We start from the raw sequence: 10,731 nt of genomic DNA, 5'->3' as shown, positions 1-10,731 counted from the left end.
TCGTCTGGTGTATCGCAGAGAGAGGCCCAGGAACCACAACAGAAGCCGCCGCCTCCCGGCTCTCGCTTGTGCGCTGCCAAGAGCCGTTATTTGCCTGCCCACGCGCTTGCCATCACGAATCAACAAACTCCCCAGACGTGAAACCCTTTATTCACCCCCCAGGGCCAGATCTGTCTCCCACCTGCAGAGGGAGGGATGCGGGGGTAGATTTCCCCTCTTGCAGAGGAGGAAAGTGCCCAGAGAGAGGAGGAAAAACTAAGCCACCTGCTTCCCAGGGGTTTCTTTAAATAGCAGTACACAAGGCAGTCTCTGCCCCAGGCAAGGAGAAGCCCTCAGCCCCAGGCTCCTGTGAGCAGCATCTCCCAGGATCCACTCCAGCTCTGGCCTCACGTGTTTCTTCCCACAGTTGTGCTTTTCTGGTTGGGTCAGACCTGAGCGAGGGAAGCAGCGTGGCCACTCCAGAGAGCCCCAGGTGGAGGTAGAAAACTGAGGCATGATGTAAATCGCCTTTGGCACAGACCTGTGAGCATCGCTGCTCTGCCCCAGCCCATCCTCCCTGCCCTGAGCGAAGAGGCGGCACATGGAGCCCTGCAGGGACCTTCCTCATCCTGTGGTACACCCCCTGTGGCCATGATCCCACCGTGGCCAGGACTGTCCGATATCAACTCCAGCAGCGGTGCCTCTGTCACTCCGGTCCTTGCTCGTTGGATTTTTCCCATCTGCAAACTGTGGTGGGATCGAGGGGCTGGGGCAGCCTGTTCCTGCCCGCAACCCCTGGCGAGGAGGGACCCTGGTCCTCAGCAGGGCTGCAACTGCAGCTGCTGAGTCCTCTCGTCCTGGTGTTTCTTCCCCCGCTCCGGCGTGACGGGTTTCTCCTCTGGGAAGACGATGGTGGCGTATTCGGTCTGGTCAACCGGCTGGGTCTCGGGCGGCACCTGGGTGCACTGGTCCCACTGAAACTCCAGCACACCGTAGTCAACGGTGGACACGGACACCACGGGGGGCTTTTCTTCCTTCTGCAAGGAAACCCCATCGGGGCGATTCATAATCCAGAGGTACCTGCCATCCCAAGCACAAGCCCCCTTTTTACAGCAAGTGCCAAAACTGGCTCTGAAGCATCCCAGGAGGGCGAGAGCGATACAGAGCAGAAAGATGCACAGACCTGGGATAGCATTTGCCCAGAGAAACCAGACTGTGAGCCTTGGGGTCACTGCCAAGGCCATGTGGGTCTCAGATCTCTGCAGGCAGGTGAGGCTCCCTGCCTGCCTGGCCATTGAAGGCAGGGTCATGCTAGGAGCCCTTTTCCCACCTCTCCATTGGGCTCTGAGCTGGCACCAGGGTGCACGAGGACAGCCCGGGGCTGAGTTTGCTCAGCCCAGAGAGAGGAGAGCAAGGGGAGACCTACTCACTGCCTTCAGCTACCTAATGGGGTTAGAGAGAAGATGGAGCCAGACTCCTCCTGGCAGTGCCCGGCAAAAGGAAGAGAGGAAACAGGGACTAGCTGCAGCAAGAGAAATTTTAGCTTAATATATGGGGGGGAAGAAACATTTTCTCCCATTTTCTACAGCCACACAATCCACTGTTAAAGACAACCCTGCCTTGAGCAAGGGTTGGACTAGAGAGGTCCCATCCTATCTCAGGCAGTTTTTTGATTGTGATGGGACTGTGCTGCAGGTGCAAAAAAGCAGTTGTAGCTGTGCAGAAAAGATCAAGCAGCATCAGAGAAGGCAGGAGAAGCGAGAAGCCTGTGAAGGGCTGATAAAGGGAGGCCCTGCACCCCAGCAATGCTGCGATGCTCCCCTGCAGCACAACAGGGCGTCAGAGATGGAAAACTCACCGCTGGCGTGTTTTCACTTGGTGGTTTCTGCACATCTGCAAAGTAACACGTTTGTTTAGAAGATGCTTGTGTGCCAAGACAGCGTGAGCATCTGGGGCTGGGGCTGACCCAGCCCCCACATCCTAGGAGGGCAGTGGACACCACAACCATTGCACCACTTCCTCCTTCTACACTCAGGGTCTAACACCCTGAGCATTACAAGGACAAGTGAGATACCAGCCCACAGTCTAGGGTTTAACTGGTATTAGTGGGGTGCAATTCCTTGGGGGTCCCCTCTGGGAGAGCCCCCCCCAGCTGCCCACAGCGTGGCCAAGGTGATGCCCGGTGCCACAGCAAGGAGATGACAAGATGCCCCAAAGGTGCCCGGGCAAGGTGCATGGGAAGGACTCACATGCAGCATTAAGACATCATGCTAACAAGTGCTTCAGAGCCACAGCACATGGCCTGAGGGCTCTACGAAGGGCGAGCATGGCCCAAAGCACCCTTCTCCCCTAGGCATGGAGATACCTGTCCCATGGGGACATGCCACAGCTGAGTTTAGCACGTTGAACCTGCCTGTGTACCCCAAGGAGCTACAGACATCCAGCTTCCCCGGGTTCAAGCTGGGTTTGTTGGATAAGCATCACCCCGTCAGGTCCCCTGGCAGATCCCAGCCCCTTGGTGCAGTAAATCCCCCACGAGGGATCATACCTCCTCTCCTGTACATGACAGTGAGGTAGCCAAAGATCAGTAGCACAACTGCCCCAGCCAGCAGCAGGATGCCCGGGAGCATGGCCTTGACATGGTCCAGGGGATTGCCTTCCTCCATCTCGGGCTTATTGGTGGGGTTTGTCTTCTCAGGGGCTGCTGTAATAGCCATCCAAAAAGGGGGGAACAAAACAGCAGGTCAGGAGTGTAAAATGGCCTCTATAGTCCCTGGGAAAGTCAACAGGGGAACACAGGGGCTGTCCCCAGAAAGGGCTCAGTCCCAGGCAGGCTGCCACAGCCCCACCATCCCTCCAGGGGCCCTGAATTTGGGCTGACACAGGGGATGTTTTGGCCATGTCCCATTCCTTCCCATTGCAGGTGGTGAGGATGATCCCACACCACTGAGAGCTGGGGTGCAGGGGGCCAGAACACTGCAGTCCTGTGGGACGACCCCATGCCCAGAAGAGCCCCATGGAGGACATGGCTTCCCCAAGCCTCCCAGCTGCTTCCGTGTCCTGGGGCCAGCACAGCTTCAGCTCACGTTGGGAGATGTTGTGAAAGACAGTAACTTTTGCAGCGTTTCCTTTTTATAAAAGGCCACCTTCAGCCCCCCAAAGCCTCCATGCTACCAAGCAAGTGCATAGGATATCTTCCTGCAAGACCTCAGTCTCCCATACCACGGGGCTACGAGACCCTCCCGGGGCATGGTTTTGCAAGAACAGTATCTACACCAACACCGGCTGTTCAAGGGGTCTGAGCCCTGGTTGTCACCCCAAACACAAGCCCTGTCCCCAAATAAAGGAGCTGTTCAGGGGTGCAGGCAGCTCCCTACACTGGTCTTCTGCCTCCATCCGTGGGTAAGGACTCGCTCCTCCCCACAGCATTGCTGGGGATGCAGCCCCAGCAGGATGGAGACCTCCTGCCTCAGGGCCAGATCCAGCCACAGTGCCGATGGGGGAGGACAGTCTGTGTCCCTGGGCATCGACCAGGCATGCCAAGGAGAGGGGAAAGGGCAGAGCTGTGCTCTCCTGACCCACACCAAGTCCTCCCCCAGCAGGGTACCGCCTGCCTTGTGCCCTGGGGCTGCAGTGTGCCTGGGAGCCATAGCACCACAGGATGACACTGATGACCTGTCCCCCATCAGCTCAGCCCCCAGGCTGACCTGTGACCACCAGGTGGGACCGGTTGCTCTCCATCACTTTATCGGGCTCAAAGAAGGCAATCAGCCCGCAGTAGTAGGAGCCTGAGTCATTCTGGTGAAGGTTCAGGATCTCAATCTTGAAGGCAGGAGTGTGGTTGGTGAGCAGGTACTTCTCCGTCTTTGTCAGGGAGTTGTTCCGGCTCATCTCAGCGATTTTTTGGGCTTGGCTATGGTTGGTCTCCTTGTACCAATTGAGGCTGTACTCTGCACCGGAGTCGTTCTCCCTGGAGATGTTGCAGAAGAAGGTGGCTGAGCCACCTGCAGGGAGAGTTAACATGGCTGGGAAGAAGGTCACTGTTTGGGAGAGAGGAAACAAGGAACAGACATGGTTACAGCAGGCACAGGCCTCAGAAACAGCTGTACCCCCCATGCAGGAACCAGGGATGCAAAGAGAGCCTGCCGTCACCCCCGCTAGCGCCCCATCCCATGGAGAGGTGATGGACTCCTACGTCCCAAACCCAGAGGCTCCATGTGTTCCTCAGCTGTTTCACCCTCAGCTCCCGAAGGCCCCTACGGGGATTTACAAAAACCTGCCAGTGAGCAGTTGCAAGCCCAGCCCCATGCCATCGTCAGCACCCGCTCACCTGTGGCCAGGCTCTGGGGTTTGCCAGCAATGCAGGCAGCCTGACGCTTGGCCAGTCTGCAGCAGCACCCCATATCATGGGGAGGTACATCAGCCCATTTCTCTCCCCTCCTGAGTGTGTGCCTGCCGGCCAGAGGGAAATCCTCAGGGGTAGTAACTGTACCGTGAAGTGGTTTCAGCAGAGCAAATTGTGCTCTGGGCTACCTAAAATTAACTCAGAACACCTGTACTGGGGAAAACAGACTTGGGGGGTTGTATTATTTTTAAATCTATGCTGTATTTTAATGTCCGAGTCATCCTTCCTCCAGCTGATGTTGCCTCTGAAAGCGAGCAGAGGAACCAAGTCCTGGGCCGGGGCAGTGCCCCACGGTGCAGCCCATCGCGTGCCCAGCTGTCTGCCGAAGTGCTCTGGCTCTGCCCACTGCTCCATGCTGGGAGCACAGAGCGGGCAGGGCTGCCCAAGGCACGTTATTTGCCGTCTCCAGCCTGAGACCATCTGACAGGGTAGAGCAACCTGGAGCTTACAATGCCACCCGTTTCCAGCTGCCTGTCCCCTCCTCGCATGTACAGGGACAGACAGGCACCCACCCTGGGGGTCCTGGCTGGGCTTGCCAGGCTGCTCCCAGCACAGAGGGCAGTCGGCCATGGCCGCAGTCCCCCCTGGCCCTTAGCACCAGCCCTGCTGCTTCGCCACATTTCCCTGCCCGTGATCCCAGTGGGTTCATTCCCCCCAGGCAGCGGGGATGCCGCAAACGTGGGCCAGGCTCACAAAGCCTGAGCTCAGCCAGCCCCATCCAGCAGGACGAGGCAGCTGCTGCATTAACTTTTGTTCAGAGCAATGAAAAGCAGGAAGAAGCATTTTTCACACGGGTTATCTGACCAAGCGATTCAAACCGCCAATGCTTTGAAAAGTCCCTGTTGTTAAGAAATTTATCTTCCCTTTTCACAAATTGCCACCAATAGCAGGGCTTGCAGGCAGAGTTAGAAAGTCCCTCCCGTCCCTCCAGCACTGGCCTGAGGCCGTAGGACCATGACCTCAGCATCACCAACCAGAAAAGGAACCAGGACGATTCCTTGACTAGATACAGGATTAGATGGAAAACTGGGCTGAGAAATGAGGGATGAGACCAAACAGGAGGACGGAGGAACGGAGAGAAGTGCCTTGGCTCCCACGGGCAGTGCTGGCTGCGGCAGTGCCGGCACCGAGAGATATAATTTTTACAGTGTTCTGGGTTTCTTGTGTTTAACAGGAAATATCCAGCAGGCTCGGGGCTTTGCCTCCTAACCAGTGCTGCTGCCAGCAATGAATGAAGCGCTCAGAGGACTTCTGAAAGCAGAGGTTGGGTTTACACGTTTCCCTGTATCTTCCCAGCACCAGAGGTAACATCTGATCCAAGGGATGCCCAGCCCTGCGCCCACCCTTGGGGCATAAAACACCCGAAGCCACCGAAGAAAGGGCTGGGCTGTGAGGAAGCGGGGACATGGCTTCATCACAGCTCTTCCTCACTCTGCCTGCACTCACCCCTTCCCCTCCACCTCCCCCTCTCCCCCAGATTTCACCCTGAGCAAAATCGCATTCAGGACACCAGCTGCCTCAGGGTCAAGCCCAAACCAGGAGGTGCAGCCCGAGGCTGCAGCCCGAAGCCGTGAGAGCCAGAGTAGAGAACCCCAGACCTCGCATGGTGCTGGCAAACCCAGAGGCTCAACACCAAACCCCGACCACGGCCAGTGTGCCCGCAACGTGGCTCCAGTGCCGGCACCGCAGGCTGGGGACCTGTCCCCTTCTCCATCCTTTAACCACATTTCTACCCTGAGCATCCCCATTTCCCTTGCTTCAGCGGCACGGACCCAAAACCCCAAGGTTTTTTGCCTTCTTGATGCCAGAGCTATTTTTAACTACAAAGCTCCCAGCCCTTAGACATTTTCCACTGGCTGCAAACGACACAGGCTGTGCTGGCAAGCACGCCGCGCTCTGGTACCTACCCTGGCGGCAGCCGACCAGCATGGGGCCGCAGCAGAGCAGGATGGCGCAGAGGCTGGTCAGGGCCACCTCCATGCTGCCCCATATCATCTTCGAGGCACCTGGAGCCATGGCGAGGCGGTCGGTCCCCTGCCCGGGCAGGCGTGCCATGCCGTGCCGTGCCGTGCCGTGCCGCCCCCAGCTCTCTCCGTGCTTCCTTCCCCGCAGTGGCAGCTTGCTCTCTGGCTTGCGCAGCAGGGGCTGGGGTGGAAATGAAACGTGCCCATCTCTGCCCCAGAGGGAAACCCGGGCTGCCTCCCGCCCCCGGCTTCCTCCCCGCCGATGCAGGGATCAGCTGAGCTGGGCCTGGCCCCTTTCCCCTCCCCGCGCGCTCCCAGCACACTCCCAAGCTGGCACCCAGCTGCCAAGTAGCAGGGACAGGCACCGCTAAACCTGCACCCTTTTTGGGGAAAGCTCCCAGGGATGGAGCGGGCGGGGACACATCCTCGACTCCAAGCCTGGCCCATGAGTAAAAGAGCTGTCTCAGGCTCCTGAGCAGTGCGGCACCGGGCAGCTGGGCAGGGTCTGAGCAGCCATGCAGTACCCTGAGTGCCTGTTGGCAGGCTGATGGGAGGAGGAAGGGATGGGAGAGGACAGAGAAGGACAAGGAGAAGGAAGAGATGGAGAAGGAGGAGAAGGGGAAGGAGAATGGAGAAGGAGAAGAAGAAGGAGAAGCAAAAAGAACGAAAAGGAGGAGATGGAGAAGGATATGGAGAAAGAGAAGGAGGAGAAGGAGAAGGAGAAAAAAGGAAAAGAAGAAAAAGGAGGAGATGGAGAAGGAGGAGATGGAGAAAGAGAAGGAGAAGGAGGAGAAGGAGAAGTTTTGCCTCCTTAGGTGTGTTTCTCCACAGACAGTTTTGCAGAGAGCAGGGGGCAGGGTGCTGTTATTGGGGTGACCTTCGGAGCAGACTTCTTTAATTTCTCTGCTGGCAATGTTCCCCAATTGCCTCGATGACTACTACTCGCATAGGAAATAACCAAAGGCAAACGCACACCATGGCTAGCTCCTCCGCTTCTCTCGAACACAGCCTCAGTGCCCCGCAATTTTGGAAAGCGTCAGGGGAAAATTAATAATTGGGATGAAGGATGCAATTCTCATGATGATTGCATTATTTTCTGGGCTTTCAGAAATGAGCTGTGGGGCTGGGGCTTGCTCACCTCTTGCTTTCAGACCCGGCCCCGGCAGGCGAGCGGGCTGAGGGAGCCACCCCTAATTCGGGGTGGCCAAGGAGGGGGTTCTGAGCCGGGGCAGGCAGGGCTCACCCTGGGTTAGTGCCTCAATCCAGCCTGTCCTGTCTTTTCCAGTCTCCTCCTGGCATTGCAGCATCACCCCTTTCTCGTGAACTTCTGGCCCTGCTTGGGCCACAGAGCAAGCCTGGGGGGCTGTGCCCTCCTTGTCACTTTCCACGCCGCCTGGCCAGAGGCCACGGCCTAGCAGGGTGGCAAGTGGAGCGCTCTCCACCATGTGCAACGGTGCTGGTGGGCTCCGAGGTGGACATCGCCTCTTCCTTCGCAATTTCCTGCATTCTCATTCAAAAAAAACCCTAACTAAACTAAACTAAACCGAATTCCAGAAAATATGGAAGCTCACAGCAAGGAGGCTTTTCCACCTCGAGGCTTTGTGTCCCCAGATGGCGACACCAGGCATCCGGGCTGGGTGAGGGGAGGTTTGTTTGGCACTTGCAACATGTTTTGGTTTCTAGAGGCGGATGATGTGACGGGTATCACCACTGAGATCGCGACTCACCGAGCCAGGGATCGGCAGGAAAAAATGGCTCATCCTCCCCGCCCCACACAGCAGCAGAGGGCTCTGATTAAAATCATGGCACAAATTGCTCAAACTTTCCAACGCACGCTCGAAATGGGGCATAAGTTGGTACCCGGGGTAGGGAGGCTGCTGTGTCCACTAGAAAGCTGCGGTGGCTAGACGCAGACCGTACGGCAATGTTTTCGGATGCTCAGGTTCCTTCAGAAACCCATGTCCCAGTGCTCCCGCTCTGTTCCCCAGCAGGCTGGGGACCGGCACCAACACCGGATCCTTTCCAGGCTGCTTGGGGTGCAGGATGAGGCTGTGTGTGGCCAGGAAGCGGAGGGAAGCTCGCAGAGCTGCAGAGCGCACAGCAGAAACCGCGGCGGGGGGGCGGTGAGCCGGGAGCTCTCTGGCAGGACGCTGATGGAAAGCTTGCTTCGCCACAAGAGAGAGAACAGGGGTTTTTTTCCCCTTTTTGCTGAAAAAAAAAAATTTAAAGGATGAAAAGAATAAAAGAAAAGATCAATCTTGCTGCGAGGAATCCGCTGAGGGGGAAAGCAAGGCGAGCAACAGTGCTGTGCCCCAGCTCAGCACATGCCCCGGGTGCCAGCATCGCACAGGAGCCCGGTCCCAGCCCCGCAGCAGCCCCTGGGTTTCGGGCAGGCTTTACCCTGCCTGCACCCGGCCAGACCAACATAGCTCCCGCTGGCTCTTGCACCAGCTTCCCCAGCACCAAGGAAAACAGCCTGGCTCCAGCCATGCTGCGGCTCCCCGCTCATGCTGGTAAATCCCCTTCAGCCCAATGAGGTGGATGGTACATCTTGGGGTTAGCTGAGGGGGGCTGAAAAAGGTCCTTTGATGCTTAAAAAAATAAATTCTCTTTCTCTGGGCTGGAATATGGCGAATTGCATGGGGCAGTCCTCTTCTATTTGGCCGCTGAAAGAGCAAAAGAAGGGCTAAAAAGGAAGGAGAAAGAGGAATAAGTGAGAAAATGGTTTGTACTTCAAAACTAAGAGACAAAAACTTCAGCAAGCACATGTCACACCACTTCACTGAAGCACAAATGTCCTTTTTTCCCCCACAAGAAGCTGGCCCAATGTGTCGGTGAGGGTCCTACCGAAGCAGCTGGGACCCAGACAAGGCCCCGGTCTCCTGCAGCCATCACTGTCAGGACACACAGCTATCACCCTGAGCAGTCACCTCAAAGGATCGAGGGTCAGTCCCAAAATGGCTTAAAAGCCTCTGGGGTATTTAAGGAGCACTGAAAATTTGGAAGATGTACGAGAAAGCAATGATCAAACACCTCAGATGTAGCCAGCTGAAGCCCAGAGCTGAACGTCCTCAAAGCCCAGGGACAGCAAAGCTTCCCAAATGAAATGAGGAACACATATTACCACAAAAAGATGCTGAGGAAGAGAAACCCACAGGTTCCCAAAGATCCCTCCCCCGTTGGTTTAACTGAATTCACATCTGCTGGTCCGACCCAGGCAGGAGGCCACCGTGGCTGGGGCAAGAAGAGGAAATGATTAAGTGTTTGCAAATAAACAAGGAGAGCATTGAGATCTTTCAGATGCTTCTCAGAAATTAGGAAGGCCCCTGCAAACTATTTGCATGAGAAACAACACCTGACCCTGCGGGGAAAGGCAGCGGCCCCGGGGCGTGAGTAAGCAGCGAGTAAGCGGAGGGATGGAGCGAAGGCACGAAACTGTTCCTTTAGCGAGCGGAAATCTGCAGGGCCTGGGCAGGGCAATGGTAACTGTGATGCAAAGGTGCCACATGGGTATGGCATGGGGCCACCACCACCTTCACCATGGCAGCGGGGTGCTGTTCCTGCTGCTGGGCAGAGCTGATGCCCAGCCCAGCGGTACCAAGGGCTCCCATGGATCATCTCTAGAGAGCGGTGCTGCTAAAGCCCGTGGAAATCAAGAGCTGCTGCTGCTGCTCGAGGTCTCAGCAACCCTCCCACGCTCAGAGCAGGTTGGGGCAGGACCTGGTGCCAGCTGGGATCCGTCCATGCAACCCAAGCAAAACTCCGGCAGAGGCACCTCCTGCCTCCCGGTGAAACCTCACACCCTCCTGGCACCTGAGGGGCACCTCCAGGCAGCAGCCTGCCCGCAGAGCCCCAATCCCAGGCGCCCCCCAGCCCTGCCACGCGTGATGGCCCCCTCCAGCCCCTGGTCCCCAGCAGCAGCACGCTCTGCACCGGCAGCCTTCACGCTGTTTCCATTCGAAGCGCCCGGGGACGTTTCTCGGCGGTGTCACCCGCTGCACGTAAGAAGCGCGATGGTGGAGATTGCTGCATCAAGATAAACAGCGGAGGAAGCAGGATGTCAGCTTCTCAGGAGGGGGGCCGTGTCATATGCAAGCCGTCGTTCGCCAGCCTTCCTTGGGACAGACAGCAGCTGTGGACAGGGAAAAGAGCACAAGGAAGGGGGGAGGATATTGGGGAGCAACAATTTTGGGCCTTTCTGGAAGATTTGAGAAGTTCCTGGAGGAAAGGAGCAAGGCTGGGATCTCCGTGCTGATGGTTGGGATGCGCGGCCCAGAGGCAGGTGGGGAGCACGGGCTCTGCCAGCAACACACGGGCAGGAATTGGGGGAATAGGCTTTGTCATGGCAAACGATTTCAGGCTGCGCTCTCCTCCGCCTGCGGC

General features: G+C 57.2%; 2 protein-coding genes across 2 annotated transcripts in view; one reads left to right on the top strand and one right to left on the bottom strand.

Moving 5' to 3' along the window:
- Positions 1 to 797: 797 nt before the first annotated feature.
- PDCD1 (programmed cell death 1) lies at positions 798 to 6,439 on the bottom strand. The gene is made up of 5 exons (XM_009323604.1): positions 6,292 to 6,439; positions 3,687 to 4,019; positions 2,528 to 2,683; positions 1,838 to 1,872; positions 798 to 1,016 (listed from the first exon to the last, which is right to left on the bottom strand). The coding sequence occupies exons 1-5, from the start codon at positions 6,437 to 6,439 to the stop codon at positions 798 to 800; spliced, it is 891 nt and encodes a 296-aa protein (XP_009321879.1).
- Positions 6,440 to 7,959: 1,520 nt separating this feature from the next.
- The window catches only part of TCTEX1D2 (Tctex1 domain containing 2), an 8,874-nt gene continuing 6,102 nt past the window's right edge, over positions 7,960 to 10,731 (top strand). The window contains exon 1 of the mRNA XM_009323603.1: positions 7,960 to 7,985. Within this exon, the coding sequence (XP_009321878.1) occupies positions 7,960 to 7,985 (26 nt within the window). The remainder of the gene's footprint in view (positions 7,986 to 10,731) is intronic.

The sequence above is a fragment of the Pygoscelis adeliae genome, unplaced genomic scaffold, assembly GCF_000699105.1.
Source record: "Pygoscelis adeliae isolate BGI_AS28 unplaced genomic scaffold, ASM69910v1 Scaffold245, whole genome shotgun sequence".
Classification (NCBI taxonomy): Eukaryota; Metazoa; Chordata; class Aves; order Sphenisciformes; family Spheniscidae; genus Pygoscelis; species Pygoscelis adeliae.
The sequence above is the reverse complement of the archived record's forward strand: the minus strand, read 5'-3'. Positions and strand labels throughout refer to the sequence as shown.

Bases quoted from the DNA above. Each gene is read 5' to 3' on its own strand.
- PDCD1 (XM_009323604.1), bottom strand. From the start codon at position 6,439: ATGGCACGCCTGCCCGGGCAGGGGACCGACCGCCTCGCCATGGCTCCA. The intron at 4,020-6,291 runs GTAGGTACCAGA...TCTCCCAAACAG, and splicing joins GCTGGTCGGCTGCCGCCAGG to TGACCTTCTTCCCAGCCATG. The intron at 1,017-1,837 runs GTGAGTTTTCCA...GTTTCCTTGCAG, and splicing joins CAAGTGAAAACACGCCAGCG to AAGGAAGAAAAGCCCCCCGT.